Source organism: Cottoperca gobio, chromosome 7 (assembly GCF_900634415.1).
Source record: "Cottoperca gobio chromosome 7, fCotGob3.1, whole genome shotgun sequence".
NCBI classification, from domain to species: domain Eukaryota; kingdom Metazoa; phylum Chordata; class Actinopteri; order Perciformes; family Bovichtidae; genus Cottoperca; species Cottoperca gobio.
Genome location: NC_041361.1, coordinates 13,829,914 through 13,855,358, shown reverse-complemented (window position 1 = coordinate 13,855,358; position 25,445 = coordinate 13,829,914). Strand labels below are relative to the sequence as shown.

Here is a 25,445-nt window from a genome sequence, read left to right as displayed (position 1 = left end):
AAAATGTGCATATAACTTCATCAAGTGAAGTATCTGCTCGCTTGACTTTCAATTGACTCCCAAAAATTTAAACTCATTCAGCATGTTCTGTAATCTCATCAATGGGACACACAAAAGATGACTTCCAGTGATGGAAGAAGCACAGAGATGTTTTACTTTAAAAGTTAAAGTAGTAATATGACAATCGAGGGAAAAAAAGTAAAAGTCTGCATTCAAACTTTTACAAAACAGTAAAAGAAGTATTAGCAGCAAAATGTACTCACAAACATAACTCACTACGCAAAAAGGTCCCAATCAGTTATATTTATCCTACATTATTGGAATACTACCGATTGATCAACATTTTAAGTAACGTTATACAACGTTGAGCAATTTTATATAAAACAACGGAAAAAGCGTAAAGAGTAAAGTATTTCCTTTCTGAAACGCAGCGTATAAAGTAATAAGTACAGTACTTGAGTAAAAGTACTTAGTGCATAACTGTTACCATATGTGGTACTACTGATCTGCAGTGGTGGAATGTAACCAACATACCATAGTACCCAAAAAGCCAGCAACACTGTTCCACTTTTTCTTTTAGGAACAATGACTTGTGAGCTCTCTCAGTACCATCCCGACATCGACAGACGCCAATAGGAGAGAAGAGCTGGCAGCCCAATAGACCCCTAAGCAGGACACTCTAATGAGAGAAAGGCCCCTTGGGTCTCCTTGGGCGACACCAGAGATCCATACTGGAGCTGGCAGCCTTACAGGATCCACAGATGTGTTTGTACTGGTGCCATCGTTCACTACTTTGATCCTCTCTACAAGATTCCAACTCCTTGAAAGAAGCGTTTGTCTTGAAAGGGCTGAAACATGGAGACAGACTCCAGATAAACGACAGTAACTGTGTTTGTCTGCAGAGCATGAGACCCGTCTGGCCAGTTAGATAGAGTATGGGAATAATTATGATGTTAAAGTTTATAGGCTGCTTTTTGAGGATGGTTCATGGTGACTAACAGCAGACTTGTAAACACACATGACTGTGGAGCAGCATAGTGTTCACTGTTCACAGGACTGGAAGGTATGCATTAAATATAAAACCAATAAAAATGTGGATTGTCCTCATAGGAACCATGAGAATGTCTCCACTAGTAGCAAGCCATGAAATACTGTAATTACACATCTACTGAGTCAGCTCACTGAACGTTCTTCGGATCAATTTGCATCAATTTCTAATTACAAATCAGCCGGCGCTACAGGCTTAAATGTACATTATGTTACATATATATATATATATATATATTATATTATAGACTAATGTGGTTGTAGTAGAGTCAACCACTCACCATGATAACATTTGAGTGTGAATTGACTATTCAAACTAATTTGAAATTTAATAACTTCAATGTTTGACAGCGTTGTATCGTGGGTTGATTTTTACACAATTTACCTGTAACTGTTAAATAAATGGTAATCCATCAATGATAGGATGAAGTCTTGACTTCTTAAATGTCTATAAATATGGTAAAATAGGATAAAATGTAAATAGATTTGATTAAAATGTAAATAAATGCAATCACAATATTGGATTTACCAGCAATTACTGCTAACTTCACAACATGTTTAACCGATAATATAAAACTTATACTTACTTTCACCATATTGAGTGACATTACAAATGTATGTATTTAAATACACACTTAGAACTATTATTAACTAACTGCATCATTACTGCACAAACTGCAGTGAGAGTTATAATTTCTACCCTGCTGGTCCAACAAGCATGTAACAAGAGTCCAAACTTTAAGAACACAAACTAATCACAGCCCAAAACCAGCCGTTGTTGTGTTCCTGGTTCAACACCAACATGCACACAGACTGAATGAAGTAGCAGCCTTTGTCTGATTAGTTGAAACGCTCTCTGTGATGTTTTTTAAACACCAGACTCGCTGGGTTCATTAGCAGCCAGACGCAACCTGGATCACAAGCAGTCCTCGTTAGCAAGAGAAACATGTGTAATGGATGCCCATTGTTCCAACAACAGGTGCAAGCAGCAAATACTGAGAAGGGAGAGGAAGTGAGGCAGCAACGCTTCCATTAGGTCCTCCTCTCCTCATGTGTATTGTGTGTACAAGCGTGTGTATATACTGTGTATTTGCATGTGCATTTTTGGATTCATATGTATGCTGCCCCTGCCTTGTCACGGCATCCTCCCATAGTGGGGGAAGGAAACAACTTTAAGTCAGTGGTTGTTCAGGTCTTACCTTTGTCCAGGGAAGCGTCCGGAGAGTTGAAGTCCATTAGACTGCTGATTTCAGTCTTGTAGCAGAGATCAGTGGCCGGCGACTTCTGCCTCGGGTGGGAAGAGGGATCTGAGAGAAAAACAAAGGACAAACTAGGTTAACTAAACCAACAACATAGGGAGGGATTTAGAACGATAGCAAAGTTAGACAGATAGTGGAATTAATTTGTGTTAGTGGAAATGGGATGTGAGCTCAAGCATGTGTAACAAGCTCACGTGAAAACTCTCTCACTGACTTATCTTAATTTGTGTTTCTGTGTGCGGATGTTTGTTAAAGCATGTAGACTGGAGCTCCAAAATCTGTTTCTAACGATCATTTAAAAGGAATATGGAGACAGCAGTAGCAGAGAAAGAGAGAAAAGGCCTGTGTACACCCAAACTGCATGATAATGCATGATATGTTAAAGTCCTCATTAGTGGTAGTTTTCCTCACAGAATGCATGAGGAAACAAAATGTTTAATGCAGCACACCAGACATCCCCCTCAACACACACATCATGAATCTTTACTCCTCACTCCTTACACTGTGCTAACTCCACAGTACCTTACTAATACTCAACACAGCTACCGTCTCTGGGGAGAGCATGAACGAGCCGCTGAAGCACAATCCCTCCAGCTTAAACACATACACGTGCACATACACAGTCGCTACTCCGAGAGACTGCTGCATATACATTTTAGCATTTTTATGAGCAAAGTGTGATTTGGTTTCTGGTGAGGTTCAGTAGTTTCTGATATAGTTTTGGCCAGCCTCACCAGTGCACGTAGTGAGTGCATACTGAATGCATTGCTCCAGGTCAGTTTATATAAGCAATTTAAAGAAATGTCTTTGTCACTTCAACATGTGCAGTAAAGTCCACTTCTGCCGTCCTCCCATTACAGCCCACAGACACTTCTATTAAAAAGTAAAATTTGCAAAAAGGTCACAAGTGGCTGGCGAAAAACAAGGTTTTGAGATTGTGCTGCTTCGCTCGTACACTCTGTTGAATTCAAATCCCTGCAAACGACTTCTCTTCAACCTGTGCTCCTCTCCGGCCTCTTTTTTGTCTTCCCATTCCTGCTGCCATCAGTCCACCACCCACCGACTAAGACGCAGTTACCGGTTGAATGATTTGCAGTAATTGAGCACAGATGCGTCTGGGTGAAGAGCTCGAGGTCCCGGGTGGTGCTGCCATTATGGCGAGATAAGTCATCACGCTTGTCGAGATGGACTTTATGAGGCTCCAAATATCAGCCTGGCCCCACATAAAGTGATCGGTAAGAGGGCATGAAAAACACTTTGCCTTGCAAATACCTTGCAAATGTATAATTTTGACTTAAACTTGACCACGGTGCAGCCGTTGGCACCAGAAGCAGAGTTATGATGTTAAAATTCACAGTGCGCACTTATCTGCCTGCTTCAAGCCGCTGCTGCCCAGCAGCCTCATGAAATGTTCCCTGCATCGTGCCCTTGACATCAACATCTAGAAACTTACCAAGGAGAAAAGGGGATGAGTGTGTAAATGCAAAGGAATAAGTTAGCCTTGACGGTTGCTTGACGGGGATGGACAGCAGGGGGATATGCTACACAGTGAGCTCATGTAGGACTTGACATTTTGTTTTCTGTATATGCAATGACGTTAAGTTGAAACTTAAGTATTAGGACCTAATGTATTTTGTTTGAATTTACTTTACATTAATTCACTATTCAAAGCCTCCTTTTAGTTACATTGTTAAAAAAAAGTAATGGAAATAAATAACCTGTTAACCCTAAACGTTTTCTCCTCAGCACCTGTTGATGCTGACCACACTTGATTAATGTGTCATTGTAACATGTGACATCAATGTGATATTACAACTGATACAATAACTTATTTGTAAGAAATCATTGCCCAGTATGAAGACGTTGGATGGTTATATATCAAACTAATTTGCATGCAACTCTTTATTGAAAGAGGCATTTCCCACTAATGATGGCACCAAACTCAAACCCAATCATAATGCGGATACATATATATATATATATATATATATATATATTATATATATATATATATGCAGATATACAGTCACAACTCTGCAGCTCTACTTTGTGTTTTAGGCTGGGGGTTTTTTTCATTAAATTGGAATCCTACAGGTTTAAGAAACAAGACTAATTAGAGTGTGCGGTACAGAGAGAGAATGGTCGAGCTGCTTGTCCTACTGTTGTTTCAGCGGTCAGACCTTGTGCTGATGTGATGTGTATTTGTGCACAGCAATGAAGGGGCATTTGTTTTGTTGTTGGCCACATTGAGTGATCAAGCGGGTAATTGTAATGTTTTCTGGCTCACTGTCTATGCTCCTGAATGTCCTTTTCAACACACTTACTATTTTTGGTCTTGTACGGTCCAATCGCCTCATATCTTTCAGTCTTTATCTCACTAAAGTCAAAGACTCTGCAGACGCTGCCACACAGAGGTGAGACACAGCCAGTGGGTGGGATAAGTAGACTGGATGAGATATCAGGGGCTGATAATATGGAGGAGTTGTAGAAACAATCAAAAATGTCATCTCTGGCTCTGTGCATTTGCTACCTGCTACACTGCACCTTGAATCAGAGTGAAGCTTTCTATAAACCTCGACTTTCACCTGTTGTATAAATCATGTTTGGGGAGATCTATTAAGGATTTGAGATAAGAGCATAATTTCCTCGCTCTGCTTCCATCTTCTCCGTCTTTTCTTTCTTCATTTCCTAGCATGCCAGCAGCAATATTATCTGACAAAGACACAAGCTCCCCTATCTCCTCTCTGCAAGTGTGGATGTCTGCCACACAGTTTTCGTTTTCAGTTTGACATGAAATGAGAGAATCAGTATGTTTGCAGAACCTAAAATCATGCCATGTAATTAAAATACAATTTGGAAATTACAGCAGGTTAGTACGGTAATATTGTCCATCTTTTCTCTAATTTAATTAAAATGCCAGAGAACTGAATGACATTATCACAGCAACATTCATGTGTCTGAACTTTCTCTTTCAAGCTGCAGAGAAAACAGAAGGCTTGTGATGTTCACGTCACATTTAACAGCTCTGTCCTCCATGATTCCTCACATTAACTTCTATTGGTTTCTTGTCTCTGCGGAAAGTTTTATACACACAATAGCAGTAATGTCATAAAAGCATGTTAGAATATTGCAAGATACATAGTGTTCATGATAAAGCAATGAACTGCACTGCAGCAGAAATGTTTTTGTTTTTTTTAAACGCTGATGAGAATTTATCACACTTAATGGCTTGGTTCCATTTTCCTCACCATCAAACTTCATCAATTCACTTTATTAATAATAAGCGGTTTAACCAGCCGAGCACACAGTGGAGGGAACAGGTAATTCTGCTGTGATTAGATAAATAATGATTTGGCCCAGAGACTAAAACAACTGTTGTACCCTGTGTGGCTTTGTAATGATGGAATTATCCAAATCACTTCGCACCAAACAGGGTCTACTGGCACTGAAACTAAATTGTCAGACAGTTGCTCTAGACTTAAAACAATTACTTAAAGATAAGTTATTATTAACGACTGACAAATTGCAGTACAGAAACACAGAACTAGATTTAAGGTAATTTAGAAAGTGTCTTGTATCAGGTTACTTTGAAATGTGCCCCCCCCCCGGTTAACAGTTTTTCTCTGACCAAGTAAACTGTTATACAACACACCTGTGTATCTTCAGTGACCCTGGCTGCCTGGCAGTCGACTCCTATGGGAGTCTGACTCTAACCTTTACAATGTTGCAGTAAAAGCTACATGGCGGACTCAGCCTGTGTCAACAAGAGCCCCCTGTAGTTCCTCTTCTCAGCGGGGAGGAAACACAAAATCCCTGTCAGTGAGAGATGCATGTCCCAAAATAAACTATTCCCTCAAAAATAGAGGGAGCCAAGCCTGCTTTACCCCACCGAGTCTAAAGGAAGATTGAGTTCAAACTACGGACTTCATAGTGCATCGTAGAACTCAGACACTTGTGGGGATCCAGATATTTAGTAGTCTGGCAAAAAGGTAATCTGTGAAGCCGGGGGAAATATTCACGAGCGTGAGACTTCAACACTGGTTTGATTGTTGTTATTGCTGTTGAGTGCCTCTGGATATAGGTCTCATTTAATATTTATGTTTCCCAGTGCACATTATTATTAACAGTGGCTTCATTGTTTTCATGTTCAAGCAAAGGTGGGAAGTATTACCATTCATCAACACAGTCCCATATGTCCGTCTCTACAGGACCAACTGACAGCAGTGTCTGTCTATGTAATTGGCCAATCAACACTGTAATGATCAGTGGTGAACACGTTATATCAAAGCCAGTTGGCTGTTATGGTTCTCAGCTGGAGGCACAAACACATGCAAAACATTTGTCTCCTGCTTCTCTGTGTGAAAGGCCAGCCACTCAGGACAACTTCACTCTCCATTAACCAGGCACAAACAATAACAGACTGCATCTTATGGACACCTGGATACCTTTACATGAAGGTAGCAGGAAGAGGAGCCCTATGCTCTGAGAAGGAAAATGATTGAATAAAACCACCAAATGTACATCTGGTTTCTGCACTACAGTTGAAGTTCACAGGTTTGTGCAGATTATTGTAGAGGTAATTCAAGCAGTCCCAGCTGTAATGAGCTGAACTGTGTATGATTATGATATAAACTCCCCACATTGTTATGCTCTTCTGGTTGAATGTTCCAACAGTCCTAAAGGGAAGTTGGAGATGAATTACTAGTCTTCATGGTCGCACGGTTCTCTCTCTCTCTCTCTCTCTCTCTCTCTCTCTCTCTCTCTCTCTCTCTCTCTCTCTCTCCCTGTATCTCACATTTCTGTCACCACCCCTCTCCCTCGAGTTCTCTCTTCTTCCTTAGCTGACTGACTTCACCACTCTAAAGTCACCTCTTCTTTTCCCTCATCATTTTCTATCTTTTCTCTGTCGCAGTTTAATAAGGTAGCCCAAGCTCTTCACTCTTCTGAGCCTGCCATATTTTATCTGCTGGCCCAGCTCAGGAGAAGACGACGGCTGGAACAAAAGAGGGCCCTAATGAGTAGTGGAGGTGATTAAGGAATGAATAGGCGCCGTTGCTGGAACCTTCACCGAGCCGCCCGTGTTCCCCGACTCGGTCTGCAATCTGTAGATAGGCACTGCCTCTCTTTTCTTACATCTGCCACCCGTCTTTAATTGCACTGACATTCTCTGGTCCCGAGGCTGCCGGACTTGTGATAAAGCTTATGTATTCAAGCATTAATCACCACCAGTCCCCCCCCCTGCATCACCTGCCTCAAGACCCCAATTCAAGGTGCTCTATAAATACCCCGCAGATAAATGGAAGTAATGGACCAGGGGTGTGATTGTGGGGAGCTAGCGCCTAACGTTTAGCCGCCCGTGCTAACCGTCGGCGATCTGGAGACGACTCGTTGTGAATTCCCATTGGAATGAAAGGCTGCTGAATGTACTCGGCCGGCCATTCAAAAATAAGTGTGTAAGCTGAGGATGTTATTACTCGGTGTAAGGAGGACTCGGGAGAAAATGAGCTGCAGCCTGAGAGACTAAACTGAGGAGAAACGGGCTTTTGTTATTGCGTGAATGTCATTTTCACAGTGGCCATCAGAAGAATGAACACATCACCACCGTATGCCGAGTGAAAAATGGCCCATTGTCTGTGCTCCATGACAGACCAGGGACAGGTGCCTGTAAGCATTACAGCTTTAAAATGGCCTGAGCATGGCCACTTCAACACCATATTTATCCCTGGAGTCAAAGCACTTTGGGAGATGGAGAGCTGTGTGACAGCTGAAACTGAATGGTGATGAAACGCTAACATTTATATCTCATTTGATAATAAAATAATGTGAGAATTGTTCCAAGTCCAGCATCTTCTTATCTCCGCTGACACTCGTCACCAGCTGGCTGTAGCTGTGAAGATGTTTTTGTTATGCATTTAGAGATAATGACAGATTATAAGTGGCTACGTTAATTATATGTAACTTTAACTGTGACAACCTGAGATAGCTGCTGTTCTTTGACCCGCCAGTCTTCATGTGAACATCCGCCGTGTGGGTGAGATGGTGTAAACTTGTTATAGGGATAAAAAAATAAAAATACATTTCCTTAGATCAGAAACAATTACAGTAGTTTGTTGTTAGAAAATCTGAAGTCAAGTTTTTCTAACGATAAAAGCACACTTCTAAAATTGAAGGACTAATTCAAACATTTTGGGGAATATGCTTTATCGCAGTTAGATGAGAAGATCAATACTATCGTCATATATGTTTGTTAAGCCAATAAGTGTATTTCCCCAAAAATATTCCTTTAAAATCTAGAATATTAATTTTTTAAAAACCATAATACTCCATTAATGATATTCTGACAGTATTAGCTAAATGCACCCTGGGACTTGGCATTACATCACATTACTTTAACCAACCACATTATAATAGAAAACAGAGAAACGGCGGATCCTTAATAAACTAATTTGAAATGGGCCTTGAGAATAAAATTTGAAGATATTTGAATAATTATCCCAACGCAATTACCATATGCAAAAACACCTAGAAGGTACAATTGAAAATAAATCCTTTTCAGCGCCCCTCAATTTGTTCAGAATCAATTTAACAAATACCATCAATACCAATTATGACTCAAGGGCAGTGCAAAAGTATTCAAGTGTAGAATTCTCCAAAGGACTTCAGGAGGCTGTTGTTTTTTGTAATGTGCTATGTTTGCAGAGTATCTTTTAGTGCTGCTGAGTGTAATGTTTTATTCCATGATAATCTGCAAGCATGTCATAACATTTCATCTAAAAAGCCACTTAACTTCAAAAGTGTTTGGGGTGAAAATGTAATATTCTACCGTTTGTCACTTTAATGGGTTTCTAATTGAGTGTCTTGCGTTGGGGTGGCAGGTGTCAGAAGAAAGGTGCAGTCAGAAAGAACAAAGTGATTAGGCTACGATCAAGTCCAGATTAAATTAAAGATGTTTTTGAAGACTCTTCAAAGTTTCTGCCTGAAATCAGCCTTCTGTGCTTAATAATGGATATTTGGAATTATAAAGAAAATATATAAATAAATGTGAGCCGGTTTGTGTATTGAATAAGGGAGCGATGGTGTACACAAATCTCAGCTCAATCTCAACAATTATTATGTTTTGGCTGCATACATGTAAACGTCATATTTTGAAAATGTACCCAAAATAAATTCAGGAATAAAGATTATTATTATTATTATTATCATATTAATAGTTATGTCAGCTATTGGATAATAACACATTCTTCAGATGCGTACATGTAACCCGATGAACTGAAACTTCTTTTTGCTTTAGAGATAATTAACAACTATGAAAAGTGTTTTCCTGTGTGCTACGATTACTGATTGATGATCGTGTTCCTTCCAAGCAAATCATCCGTGGCGGATGACTCCAAAACATATTCATGCAAGATTTCTTTTTTTTTGCTCTGGGAACAATTTACCAAACTAAAACATAATTGAAACCTCATATTTGCTGCGTCTTCATGTGCACAACTATAAAATAGGACTGAATATGCATGCAACTGTCATCTTTGAGCTTATTCTAAAATGACAGGTTGGCCCCTACAGCTGTTTTGTAGACTGTCAGTATCAGAGGCTTCAACAAGTCTACACATTCATTGAACTGCACCGGTCACCACAACAGCTTTGTTTCACAGCAAAAAAAAAAGAAACGTCGATATTGGTTCGTACTGATGATGGGCAGTAATTATGATCCCACAAATATAAATTCATCTATGATCAGTAAAAGACCCAACAACAGCCTATGAAGACGACCTCCTTGTGGAGCTGCTGCTGTTTGGGGAACTATTTGTTTTGGTTTTGCTGCGTCAACATTCAGGCAAAGATGAGCACTAATATAATTTCTCTTATACGAGTATCCGTCCTTGAATCAACCCAGCCTGCCGTAATCAATTCCACCATGTGCCAAAATGTGATCCTACGTCAGCCTCTCTCCTTCAATATGATGAAGAGTGTGGCTCGTGGAATAGGGCAGCAGGGAGTCTCTGCTCTAGGGGCTTGTTGAGCCAGCGAATGGAAGGGGACAGAAGGAAAGAGAAAGCGATTAAATGAGAGCAGATATGTCAAGTGAGCGTGTGAGAGAAGGGGAGGGAAGAAGGAGAAAATGAGAGACAGGGCATAATGACCAAGTAGGAGGAAGGTCAAGAGGGAGAGATGGCAGGAAATAAAGACGATATGATGAAGTTTCCATCTCCTAAATCAAGGAATAATGTGATTACAGAGCGGGTGGGAATGGTGGAAAGGTCTCAGCTGCTGAAATGGAGAGACGAAAGAGGAGAGATCACAAAGAATGAGACATGTAAAAATAACACACTCTTCATATCATCTTAAATGCAGAGAAAACCAGCCCTTTGTTTGAAATAGGTTTATATTGGCAATAGCCCTTTATGTCTATATTTATAGACATTTTAGTAAGAGGCTCCTTCAACACCATGTTTACCTACTGTCTTGGTAACTTCAGTGTAATGTATCAGCACTTGCCTCTGTTGCTGTGTTGCTGTTAACAGAACTACAAATACTAATGATTCCCAAATGAGTCTAAATAACTGGTCCTTGTCTCCGTGTTACGCTAGCATCAATAAACTCTATACTTTCACATTAAAAGCCTTCCAGCAGCTCAAATAGCCGTATCCTTCCCATTTTCTGCTTTTACTGTGAAAGGTGTGTTTGAAGTGTTGGGTTGCATTGGCAGAAGCTTAACACTGAAAGAAATAAGTGTGTCACAGTACAGCTGACTGGAATTAATTAGTGAATGAGAAGAGTATTTCTGTAAAAGTACAGGATCTATGCTTGTGTGTGCACATATGTGTGAGCTGATACAAGGAAATATGTTTCCTCAAATACTTATTCTGCTACTCAATAGCAAGTCAGCCGCTGGGAAAACACACACACTTCCCATTTCCTCATGTTCTCCCTATTCTCTTATTCGCTCCTTAGCAGCTTCAACAGCTATACCTCATTCATCGTCACACACACACACACACACACACACACACACACACACACACACACACACACACACACACACACACACACACACACACACACACACACACACACACACACACACACACACACACACACACACACACACACACACACACACACACACACTCCCAGGCAGTAACAACTCTCCTCTCCCGCTCTGTTCCACTGTCTCCCTTCACTCTGGAACTCACTAACACCTGACACACACTCATCTCTGTTTCTTCACTTTCGCTTTCATCCACTGGCTCCAGATCCTTCCTCTCCCTCTCTGCTGCTCTCTAAAGGATCCCCTCTCACACCTCCATCTTCCAGCTTATAGCCTGTGTCTGCTTCCTCTCTCCACCCTACTACGCCTTACCATACCATAATGGGAAGAATTGAAGTAGACTGAACCGCAGAGGCTTGCAGGAGGTTATCCCCCTATTTATTTTTCTTACTCAGCCTCTCTAACACACAAACACACGCACACACACTGAAACTGTGCTTCAATCTGTTTATGACCAACATTTAACCTCAGTCTCAGGATTTCTTTTTAGCAATCGTGACGAGCATCCAAAGCCAATTTTGAGTGTTGACAGTGAAGTCCAGGCACAATAACACAAACGCAACATGGGGACGTACAAGAACAGAAAAGCAGGAAAATATCATGGATGTGTTTGCCTTTTGTTCATAATGTTCATAGTTATTTTCAGAGGGATGGCAATTTGTGTAAAATGTGAACCAATGCAGAGTTCGTGGACACTGAAGAATCTTCTATGGCTCTTGACACTGTTGCTACTGACAACCACATTGGTGTTTCGGCTTGTGCCTCTCCAGCATGTGTCCATTAGCTCGCCCTAATCTCTGCATTGACTGCGGCGTTTGCAGAAAACACACTGTTAAATAGGAGGAAATGGAAATAAAGTACTGAACTTTGTTTTGGGGAATTGGTAAGTGGAATCAAACAACGACACATCCACGCCTCCCGAATACATTTCAAAACCTGATTTCCATATCTGACCAGAGTTTAGATTATGCTTGGATTTTTTCATATCTAAATGATTCAAATCAAAAGGTTTAAAAAGGACTTTTTGTATCAAATCTGGTTAATGCCAGTATTACTGATTTGACATTGAACTGAAAATGAACTAACTTGCAGTTTATATCTGGACGGTAGATGAAGGACACCAGGAGATGGCAGTGAAAACTGGGGAACTCCCAGGAAAACTGGGCTGGCAATGTCCTCGTGTGATGTGGCTGAGTCTTTGGCAGGAGGACTTGATGCCATATTGAAGACATTAAACTGACTGCTTTCTCCCAAAGCAGGGAGTCTGGACTCGTGCAGGCAAAGCATGCAGCTCCACATTAAACTGGTACGGACCAACAGAGAGTGTCCAACTGGATAGACTAGACATTTAGCTTATTATTAACGTCATACTCTGGAGTTGGTAGGGGTGTACTGTTTTTGTGTATAATGTATCAGCACTTGCCTCTGTTGCCCTGTGTTTCTTTTTTTTAAACAGAACTACAAACTATGTTACGCTAGCATCAATAAACTCTATACTTTCACATTAAAAGCCTTCACCCTTTTCTGCTTTTACTGTGAAAAGTGTGTATGAAGTGATGGGTTGCATTGATACAATGACATTTGTTTCCTCTAATAGCAAAAATACTTATTCTGCTACTCAATAGCAAGTCAGCCGCTGGGAAAAGACACATACACACACACAAGCACACACAGACACACACACACACACACACACACACACTTCCCATTATGACAAAAAGCTCCCACTCCTCCAGAACTCATCCCAGGCAGTAACAACTCTCCTCTCCCGCTCTGTTCCACTGTCTCCCTTCACTCTGGAACTCACTAACACCTGACACACACTCATCTCTGTTTCTTCACTTTCTCTTTCATCCACTGGCTCCAGATCCTTCCTCTCCCTCTCTGCTGCTCTCTAAAGGATCCCCTCTCACACCTCCATCTTCCAGCTTATAGCCTGTGTCTGCTTCCTCTCTCCACCCTACTACGCCTTACCATACCATAATGGGAAGAATTGAAGTACACCGAACCACAAAGCATGCAGTTACACATTAAACTGGTACGGTAGTAGTGTAGTGCATAAAGATATTCAGCTCATTATTAACGTCATACTCTGGAGTTGGTAGGGGTTTACCATTATTGTGAATTCATTCAGTTTGATAATACCTATCTTCTGCTCATGTTCTCAGGAAAACGGACAAAAAATGAATAAAACTACAATCAAAAAATGAAGCATCAAACAGCTCAAACAAGAAAAACGACGTGGCTCAGAATGAGAAATGATCAAGAGGGATTTTGTATTCTTGCTGTGAGTGATGCATTTTGTCAATACACAGCGGTATGCACTCATGAATTTCCTTCTCAATTAAGGCTGCCGAAGTCGGCACAGAACTCTGTCCATTCTGGGATAATTATACCTGAGTGTCTGTGCTGATGTTTCTGGCACGTGCACGATGTGATAGATGGGCCACAGCGTTGCCCGGAAGCAGTTACAAATGTTCCCAATTATAAAACAACGTGTGAAAACTGACAAGGACCCGATGAAAAGGACAGAGAGGTAGAGCAAAGCCCAGAGGGGCGTATGTAGGGGAAGACGTGTGTGTATTTATCTTATGTTGCTGTATGTGCATCTCCAGTGGCTTTACGTACAGGAGATATGTTTAGGTTCACCAGAAGAATTCTGTGTTTGTGCTGCATGTGGTACTGTAGTTATGAGTGGGATATGGCTGCATTCATGTCAACAGCTGGGCCAAAAATGTTTATGCATGCTGTATCTGAAAAGATGAATAAGACAGAAATGTCCGTTTGTAACCGGCAGTACACTGTTATAGAGTTTATGTCAAAATCACAGAAATTGTGCTCTGCTGCCCCATGTGGCTGTTGTTTATGTACAACGATTGTCTCCCATCTCCTCTGCATGGACAAAATCAATTAGTGAAACCCTTTTTATGATATAAACACAGCAGCATAACTACAGCACTGGTTTGAAATGATGAACTGGACTTGGCGGTATTGTTGCTAGGATCTTTTATAATGATGGACAATAAAAGGTAAAAATAATTGTACTCTTTTTCCTCACATGTATCTGGGGTCATCTTTGCCTCGAGATACTTTTACCAAAATGGTAAAAAGTAAGCAGTAAGTTCTGGTGGATTCTCCGTAAAGATGCACTTTAAATTGGTCTCAGAAGGAAGGAAGCACACGCCTGCTCAGGAGAGAGCACAGCCGTGTAGATACAACAAATGAAACAGGTTACCAAAGTTCCACAAGGCTCGCGGAGCATGACGGTGCACAGTGCTGCGCTGCTTATTCAATGGCTCGGACTGCAAAACAAATTGCCAGTAAAGCATCGCTTACCTCCACTTCAAGGCCAACCGACTGACATAAACTTCGGTGGGCTCTGAGGCATGTTGCACTTCGAGCAAAATCTTTTCACAACTCTGCACTTCAATCATCGACTGGGGAAAATCCTGCATTATGAATACCAAATGATGATCGTGGTGTTTCCTCACAGTTCTGGAGGACATGAGATATGGATAGTGGAAGCAACTCTTGGTTTTCTATCTCTTGCTAGCCATGCTATATATTTTGCATACAGTGTACAGTATGTGTACTGTAAGAGCAAACAAATCACAACAAACTAGATGCTCATGGTGACCAGATTAAAAAGCATAACATCCATGTTTGCACGCGTTGAACGTGATGCTGGTGACCTCATGAATATTAACATCTCAAATGATGTATAATCAAAGAAATACTTTTTAACATCATTTAATATCTTCCACCTACACTACTAAATAAGTATTATTGAGCATTTCTGACAGGCGACATGTGCACAACAGGAGCCCAGAACACACTCCTACCCCTGAAACCATTCAAATGAGGAGAAAGAAATACATAACATACAGTAGCATGCCGCTTTGACTTTGCTCAGCTGTGAGATTCCATGGTGTGTGCAGGAAATATTCAGAAATATCGAAAAGCCACCGCCAAGCCCACAGCTGAGAAGAGAGTGGGTGAAGAGGTTCAGATCCCAGACCACCACCAGACTGAAATGTGGGTGGGGTAAGTTCCTCCTCCATCAACAGCTACAGCTGAGGGTTGTGTTGAACAAGCCACTTAACCCCTCGCTGCTCCAGCGGAGTGATCCAACAGCCAATAGCAGACAGCTGAGGAAGCATTGGACGCCTCCCAGATGCTTGTAGAGGTGTGTGAGTGTGTGAGTGGGCAGGATGAGGCTAGCACAGAACAAGAGTGCTTATCTGGATTAAAAAAAAGCTTAATAGAGAAGGGATTTTTATTTGTGTTTATTATTTCTCATTTCATTTTTGAAATTTATTAACACTTATTTAGATTTTCTGTTTATATGTTCTATAGGTTTCTTTTAGTTTTTAATAGAATGATCATATATTTGTCATTACCACTGGAGGGCTAAACACACGCCTCACCCACTGAAACCCCAGTCCCAAGTCCCAAAGGGCCCAAGATTCAAAAGGTTAACATGTTCTATAAGCCCCACTTCATGTGGACTGACTTGACATAAAACATTAGAGAGAGATGGATGTTATGAATGATTTTGGTCATGGATGGGTATAAAACTGTCCTGTTGGATTTAAACAATGACCATTTTGGCTTCTTCATTCTGCGTTTTATCTTCTGACTCACCATCTCACGCACGGACGCAAAGGCTCCAAACGTCTGCTTAAAATGTTGCCCATAACCCCGCAGCCTCTCCAGATGCTTGTGTGCCGGCTGTTAGGTTCTATAAAGCCTAACAAAGCCCCATCACTCCACCAAAGCACTCGGCAGCAGCACTGAGGCAGCGTCCATTCAGGTGTGCCTTAAAGCTTTATTGATTGGCTAATGGGGAAAGGAGGGGACTCAGCAGGGGGCAGCGGGCTGGGACGGGCAACATTCAGCACCAAGCAGCACCTGAGCTTCAGCAGCGTTGTCGTGCATGATGGATCGATCCGCACACAGTGGGCTTACCAACACTGCAGACACATTGTTTTTATAAATCTGTATTATGTATACATCATTCAAAAATAACACTTTTCTATCCCAACAACTAACTGCAGAGTTTGTTATTTCTGACATATTTTCAGTCACTAACAAAACAAATACTCCCTGCTCATCTACATGAATTGCCACATTATTTATTTGTCCAAGTGCAAAAGCGACCGAAAGTTCAACAGGTTGTCACCTCAAGTTCAGTTCTCCCATCTAGAAAAGGCAGTTAAGAAGAGAAAAAAAGGAAATCAGTAACTTTTTCAGCTTCAGGGAACAGGCGAGGGCGTCTGGGTCACTGCAGGTCTGTGGCTAACAAGCTCCTAAGAGACATATTGGTTGGGGGTTGGCACTGGAGCGGTCACATTAGTCAATGTGCCATGAGAGAACGGAGTGGAAAACTCAGCAGCTGTAAAACCTTTCCTTCTAGCAAGACGAATGTAGAACAAGACTGGGCAATAACCCTAAAGTCTGGAGCATCCACCGTCCTCATACGACCCTTAAACAGCGCTGCGCTTATATCCTTGCAATAATGTTGACAGAGTAATAGCATCCAGAGGCAAAATATATACATATATTTAAACAGAAGCCTATTATGCATTTAACTATCCCGACTTATCTTCGTAGCAGCTGACGATGGCCGTCGGGCTATTGTTGGATACATCCCAACAGCAGAAGGACAGAAATATCTGACATTTTCAACTTAAATCAAGAACGCTTCATATCTACATCTCTGCTTCTACAAGGCGAGCAGTGATTCATCATGCCGCAATCCACAAAGCAGATCCTTTTGTTCACACAACATTGGTGACATGGCCATGACCAGTTTAAAAGACAAATGCAGGCTAACAGTCAGAATAAGTCAAAGGGTTTGTTCAAAGTGCAAACACTTGACATTTACTGTCACTGCAGTCGGAAGCTCAAAAGTTCTAAGAGCAAAAATGAACACAGAGTTGTAATACTACTACGGCTGAGGGATGATTCAATAAGATCTCTTATCAACAGTAAGTGGAATCATGTCACGCTGATATATTCATGTTATTGTTGTATAATATCGCCAAATTAACTATTTGAAGCAAATTGTAACTAAAGCCTCAAACTTAGTCCATTTTGTTTAGTTGTGTCTGCTTTCTTGCACAAGCACTGCACTGCATTGAACATGATGTGTCACTTTGTGATTTATATATTTTACCAAGCGCAGGGTGATCTCAAAGAGAAGCTGCAAATGGTTACATTACCTTGTGTTCTTCAGCGCTGACATTGAGTCCTACTAAACATGCCATACATGCTGCTGTGGGCCTACACTGTGCTGTAAAGCCACATCCACAGAGAGCTGATCCCCACACTGAGATGCAACCTTGTATCACTGAAGAGCTGCAAGTGCACATATTGCACTTGATGGCGTTTGTGGGTCTCATTTGCCTGCAACTGTTTGAGTATGACTGTTAAATTGCCGTACCTAACACAGTAACATCGTCATCATTCGTGCCATCCGAGAGTCGGGGAAAAGGCGGGAAAGAAAGCAGGCGGTTCATTCTGCAGTCTAAAACTGTGCAGAGTTAGACAACAATTGAGAGTACAATACATATTCACCGCTAAATTAATATTCTTATCCTTGTGTACATTAAGTTGTGTTTTTCAGCGTTGGATATTAGCCCGAGCCGCCAGCCGAATGTGGCTGCTAGATTTGCTTCACTCACTGCAACAGCCAAGAAGACAATGGTGGATTTAGATGGCTGGAAGATTTTGGAATCCAAAACACGTTCATTTCCAACCCTGGCTGGACAGTTGAATTTATAGTGAAAAGCAGCTGTAGGAGCCTTGTGATGGATAATTAGGCTCCCTGTTGCCTCACTAATGTAATAAATGACACAAAGCTCCGTTCCCATAATAAATACATGTCTCTAAAAAGACAAGGTTGCCGATGGAGAAGTCATTACCAATGAGAGATGTCATTTACAAGAGACAAAGACCGTGAAATTCACGACCGCTGCATTGAAGTGGAGAAATGAGATTGTTAGCTGAATGGCATGAGGGCTTACATCACATACAAGTGTTGGTGTGGACATCGCACACTTCCAAAAGAAGATTCTTTTCTTCCAAACATAACTTCAAACAATCATTCCCTTACAAGAAGTCATGTCAGTTTTCCCGCTGACAAAACAATATCGTAAAAAATGGGCCCGATTGTTTTGCGTCTGGAAGCCTTTATAGCGCTTCCTGTCACTTTTTCCTCCTCCACACTTTGCCTTTTGACATTTACAGATAGCCGCTGAGAGGCTTGTAGCAGGCGACCCTGCCAGCGAGGGCGGTGATGTAAACTGTCACTGCAATGTGTTGCTAGGCAAAGCAGTGGAGAGAGATTCTAAGTGCTGCGGTTACTAGGCATCACATATCTGTCTGCCTGCCACGAGCAAGAAGTGCGGTTTTAAGTCAACAGAGCCAACAACAGCAGGAGACGGACGGACAGAGGTTGGTGCTCTTTGAACTTTATCACTGCCAGGTGTTTGACCCTGCCAAGTAGCTCTATTGCTGTATTTTGCGCCCACACTTCCACAGCTGTCCTTGTCAAGCCGCAGCCTTGTTCTGCCTATTATTTGTCTAATTTCCACCAAAGCTGACATGTAACTGACAGAGGGGCTCATGGCTGTCTTACCAATAACCTAGCGTGGCTTCAGACCTTATCCGTTTCCCTCTGCATCTCCTGCAACCGATGACATATAAGTTAGCCTGAACTAACACTGTAATACCAGTCAAGAATGATTAGTACTGAAACCTTTAGTCACAAATCACAGTTGTCCTGATAGTTTATGGACTTCACAATGAATCGATTAATCCCCCAAATACTAGAGGGATTCATTGACAATCATAATAATCCTTCATTCTATGATGGATTTCAGGATTGTGAAGACATTGGAGGAAAATATACATCATTTTGACTGAATACTAGCTGGAACATTTGAGGTGTTAAACAGATTTGTAGTTGATGCTTGAAAGTTTACCTCTCTTTAGTAAAAGAAAAATAACAACAACAAATTGACCCTATAAAAAAGTAATATACAACAACAAGCTATGATAAGGTATGACATAAGGGAGTGGACTCGATAGTGTCCTATATTCAAAATAGCACAGTGGAGCAGCCAATCCTGCAGTCTGGTCACAGGTCGCCTACAGTATCAGCTAAATTAAGGGGGTCCCTCTCTGTTAAAAAAAGCTTCTTGTAATGGATACTAAGACTGCAGCGTCGCCACTGGGTTTAGTGTCATTTACACCGACTACACGGTGGAGAGTGTGTTTGTTATTGTTATGAATAAAAAACACCTTCTTGTGTTGAGCAGTCCATGTTTTTACTAAGAGACATAAGAGTGCCCCCTCACTACAACCTCAAGTGGAACATGTGGGGTCAAGGTTACGCAACAGGCAACTCACCCTGGCAGCATCGAGCTCGATGGTCCTCATTTAGTAACTAAAGTCTGTTTCTACACCTGTGTCCTAGTTGGGGGCCCTAAATATGTCCAGTGAACAAGCCTACAGTACATAACGCAGAGCCAGCTTACCTAAAGAGCCACAGGAGACCCCCCCACCTCCCTGCAGTCCATCTCTCCCTCCACCTCTCTACCCTTCACAGGTCCATCTCTGTGGTTGCACGTTGGGTACTGTCGCTGTAGAGTTTCGTCTATGCTTCCCAACATGGTGAAAGAAGCTAGCAATAGTAACAAAACAAACATCTGTGTGTCTCTTCGTAAACAGCTCAGGGTCTGACCTGGCATCATTAATCCCTCTGCAGTAGCTTTGCAGCCCTGAGGCGTCCCTGCCACCGCAAAATCTGTCTTTTTAGGTCTGTCGCGCTCTCCGTTACTGTGTCACTTTGACTCTCTCCCTCTTTAGATCTCTCCTTCTCTTCCACGGTGTCTCTGGCTCTCTCTCCACCTCTCTAGCTTTAGATCTCCCGTGTGAATCGCTCTCTGTCACTCCGGGCTCTCGTTCACTTCAAGGATACTCATCCAACAAGTCAGCATTTTGTGGCAGTCAAGGGTTCCTTCTGTTTTCTGTCAGTTTACCTTGCCAGTGGAGAACTTGTCATTTTCTGTCCCTCGTAGTAACTTTCCTTGCATGTTCTTAGCGCTTCAGTGGAGAGGGATCTATTTCGATTTCCGTTGACGTTGACGTTTATTTATAGTACTTAAGGTTTTCTTGGACTGTTTTTACTTACATTGTTAGACTAGGGGTATGAAGATTAGGTAAGCTTGTTATATCTCTCCAACATGCTATGCGTCTTTTACTTTGATTGCTTTCCTGTATGTTATTACCTGCGTGATGTAATTCTTCATTTCATATCTGTGAAGTTATTTTAAAACACATTTGAGGTCCAGAGCTATTTAAATGAATTAACTGCAATTTATACTGCAAACTTTTACTCTGAAAATGAATATCCTCCATTTGTCATAATGGTAAATGGAGTAATGCTAATGTTCAGTGGGTACCATTCCTTAGAGGCAAGACAGCAGCTTTGACTTTAGAGTTGTGGATTAATGACGGGCTTTGATATTAGTTCAATAGGTGATTCATAGCTCTGATTCCCTTTTCATCAACTCATCATCTTCTTACAAAATACTTAATACTCCGTCAGTAGAGCTATTGTGCTGCCTTCATGCTGTACTGTGTCCTGGGATATTCGTACAGCTTCTCTGAGATGCATTACTGCAGACTTACGGCATCGGACGGCGTTAGCATTTATCTTACAGCAAAGAAAACAAGCAACTTTGTTCAGACGAAACATAAAGGAACTAAAATACACACATTTCAAAACTGAACATGTGTTCAGGCCGCAGTGCATTCTGGTCTACTGAGTCTTCTGTCAGGGGACATTTTGGTATCTCTATTCCAGAGGTTGTCACACAGATCATTTGCTGAATGTAACACTTTACTGGAGCTGCTGCCCCCGCGACGCGACCCCGGATAAGCGGTAGACGATGGATGGACTGTAGATGTTAAATTATTAATAAAGTAATTTCTTTCTTGACATTATGTTATATATTGTAAGGCTGCAACGATAATGTTCATTATCGGTTAATCAGCTGATCAGAAATAGTTTGGTCTATAAAGAGTTTTTATTTAATTTTTATATAGTGGAAATTTCGCAATTTTGAAAAAGTCTTTCAAATTCTCTAAAAATATTAAGTTTACTGAAATTATATACAATGAAAAACAGACAATTCTGACATTTGTTGCTTTCAAAATGCAAGCTAAATTCAGAATATTATTTGATTTGTTTTCTGTCAATAAACGAATCAAATTATTGTTTCAGCTCAGATCTCGTGTGTGATGTATATTTGGCCAGAATAGGCACAAATTAATGCCAAAACAAACCCAGAAATGCAAATGCAAATGTTAGGGATGTAAATAACCTCCAGTTACAGTCATCTTTTCATTTCTCTCCATCTGACTTCCATCTTAAATTCTCCTCATATCTCTTTTACTTCCTCTGTCTCTGTTCCAATTGATCGTCCCCTGTCCCTTCTGTCCAGCCGTCTCTTATTACTGCTATGTCCTCACTCTCGAAACAAGAATAGGCTGTTCTCATCCGGCCTGTGTTCGTGTCAGACAGGGTACCATACAAATGAGACAATGATAGCTTCTCCTCTCCTTCTCTCGCTTCTTTCTACGAAACAAAAATGTGTGCAGACTACTTCCACACAAGACCATGTGCATAAAAAGACTTAAATCAGTGATACACACTGACACAATCCTGTGACAGCTAATGATTCCCCTCTCAACTCTGCTATATGATATAAGTGCCCCGGCATTGAATTCATAAGTGAAATTTTTGTGGGAGATTTACAGACAAAACAGACCTTTTAGCTCCTGAGCATCGCCATCTCATCGCTTAGACAAGTGTATGACAGATTACTCCTTTTGTGAAGATTTAAAGACTTTAAATGAAAGCCTGACTGAGCCCGTCGAGAGTCACTCTGACGCCTCGTGTGTAGATTCTAATTACGTTGCTGACACCTTTTCAGAAGAAGAGGGGGACAGAGGGTGTCTGGGGACAGATGATTTGATGAATGAAGCTCCATTAAAGTGTATATCAGCTTTAAAGCTGGTGTATCATAGGAGCAAATACGGGCCTCTTATCTGTTAAGCCTCAACATCCAACATCACAGGCCACACAACAATGAAGTCAGATTGTAGAAACATCTAGTTACACAACGTCGTCCACCCTAAATTGGGGCCAAGCACATGCATAGAAAGTGACATTTCAGTAAAAAGACGTCTGATCACACTCTTTACCACATAAAACTGTAAGACTATGACAACAGTGCAATTAAACCAGAAGGACTGCAGTTGTTCCTGCTACTGCTTTGCACGTAGATGTGGATTTAGGATGTGGGAGTTCTTCAAAACAAGTATAAAAATGTCATTATGTGACAAGAATAAGGACATACGCTGAAAGATTGTTCCTCTATATACAAACAAGATTAAGAGTCTACAGCCATGCAGCGACCCTGTAAAGCTGCACCTTGGCGCAGCAGAGCTTTGAGCTAAATGCTAACATCTGCATAATAATATGGTCACAATGACAAAGCTAAAAACTGATGGCTATTTAACTATTTCTTTACCATTACAGACACATTTCACACTCTCTGTTCACAATCATAGATTTACTGCTGAATTGATTTTGCAAACCAAGCATCAGCAGGTAACCAGGACATCTGGAGTCTGCGAGTTCAGTGCCCAGCTTTATTTTGACAGCCCCCCCATTTTATTCAATCACTTATCAGAGCGTGACTAAAGGCTAAGGCTCTGAGGTGAAATCAAGCTGGCTTAGCCAAGCGAGTGTGCCATTTTCTGGATAAGAAGCAAAGAGAAGTAGAGGTCAAAGCTTCATGGCTGACCTGGAACAATCCTGTCATCACTTCGGGAGCCACAAACTGCAGAGTTGGAGGCGAGAGCAAGTTTAGGCAAAGCAGAGCGAGACTCAACGTGAAGAAAGATGAGCCAGGGGATGACTCCAAATTGTAGTTGTAATTCTGCTGCCACATTTTGTAGCAGAGTGTCACAGGATCTTGTTAGATACAGAAAGGCTCTACTCGTTTTCTAGGAGAAGAACATAAAACAGAAGCATGCGTCTGAGATGAAAGGAAGAAGAAGAGAGAAAAAAACAGTCCACCCACACTGACTAACCTTTTAAACAAATCAGAGAGAGAGAAAAGAGTGAGGAAGAACTACACAAACAGGAATTTTAATTTAGAGACTGCAGAAAACACAAAAGCATGAGCAGAAAAGAAAAAAAACACCTGAAGTTGACATTTGGAGAGAAGGAACAAGAGAATGAAAACCACAGCAATCCCCAAGGGGAGAGAGAGAGAAGATGAACGAGAGAAGAAAAGTGAAGTGGAAGATAAAAGGAGAGAAAAAGTCGCTCCAAACCATATTTTTTCTTTAAATAGGAAGAAGAGCTGACACTTCCTCCATGGCCTAGCAATTGACAAAGGAAAGACACACATTGACTACCACATATAATACCATCACATATTACATTTTAGCTGACTGAGGGTGTGTCTGCAAGGTGCAGTTGTGTAACGTATGTTTTAGTGTGTGACTTCACCAAAGCAGCTCAATCACAGATTATTTCCATCATCAAATAAAAGCCTCCTCCCTGCGCCGGGATTCTACATTATTTCTCTACCGTGTGAGAACATTGTTTTGCTGGTTTCTTGGTATTAAACATATTATGAAACTGTACGCAAATATAGTTTGTATTTTCTCAGAAGTCCTGGAAGAAAAGTGTATGTATTAGAAGCAACAGCTCGATGTAAATACATATTTGATTTGCTGTATATCAGCAATTTGTTCTTCCCGGCGAAATCCCATTCAGGTAATCAAACAGTAATTTGTAACATTACTCTGTCTGTTTGTATTTCATTTCCTAATTCATTAGTCAGCAAATATGTTCAACAAATTGCTTTTGGCAATATCAACAAAGATTGTCTCTCTGGAATAAAACCGTCAAGACTGACAGACAAAAGAAGCACACTTTCAGTCTGATATTATTTGTAAAAGATTTGTCTGTTGCCATTGGTACGAGGAGTCGCAGCACGGTTTACTTCAGGTCGTCTTTGTTTGCTGCAATTTGCGTCCTTAGAGGATAACGGCGCAGACAAGGGGTCAAGGCAGACAGGATCATACATGCACGGTAAACCAACCAGATCTGCAAAGGTGGTACACTGGCTGTCTGAGATTTCTGTTTAACAAGGTCTTCGTATAACCGAATGCTTTTTCATTCACTGCCACCACTGTGGTGGAGTAATGTAACCCACTAGTGATCAATACCAGCGTAAGCAAGTCAAACATAAAAGATACGGAGGTCAGATTTGTCTGCTGAGTCTGAGCAGTCTGAGCAGTGAGAATTACATGTGACAACTTCGGGAGTCTGGACAGCTTACAGGAGCATCAGTTTTCCAATGAGGATCAATATCGAAACAGTCCCCAAGGCTCCATATGGTATGGGAAGGTGTATAAGACAGTGAACTCACGGCTTTATGGCTCAACGTACTGGACTTTCCCTGTGACAAAAGCAGCCTCTTGGCTCCGTCTGCACCAAATATCAAAGGTTGACTGCTGGAGCCATTTTAGCCTATAATAATTCAGAGATAGGTTTAAGAATAAGAGAGTGGCAGTGCTTTATGAGATACATTATGCACTCACACAACTAATAAAACTAAATCAAAGTGCTTGCTTTCAGTATAAAAAAGGTGAAAAAAAATGGTTTTAAGGCCAGAAAGTGGGATTCTAATGATATGACTGTTCGACAGGACGGGTGTCAGTAGCTAGAAACTGCAGTTTGGCTATGAATCAAGAACTGACAATAGTTTGTGTACTGCACTGTATGTCACAGTGAATGCGTGTCGCAAATAATTCAACGTTATGACTTCATTCTCCCTCTGAGAATACAGCCTCGCTTTCTTATGTCTTATGGATAATGTCTACTCCACTCACATAGGAATAGGAAAGAGAAGTAGGCGCTGACCAAAGAAGGTCAACCTGCTACATTCTCCATCATGGATCATCATCAAACGGTAAATGACAGCTAATGCTAT

General features: G+C 41.2%; 1 protein-coding gene across 5 annotated transcripts in view; it reads right to left on the bottom strand.

Moving 5' to 3' along the window:
- LOC115010420 (kazrin-like) overlaps positions 1-25,445 on the bottom strand; it is a 157,654-nt gene that overhangs the window by 44,690 nt on the left and 87,519 nt on the right. For all 5 annotated transcript variants that reach the window (XR_003832468.1, XR_003832469.1, XM_029434948.1 and 2 more), the window contains exon 4: positions 2,247-2,354. Coding sequence is in view for 3 of the 5 variants with exons in the window: in XM_029434948.1 (XP_029290808.1) it covers positions 2,247-2,354 (108 nt within the window). In the remaining 2 variants the exon portion in view is untranslated. The remainder of the gene's footprint in view (positions 1-2,246; positions 2,355-25,445) is intronic.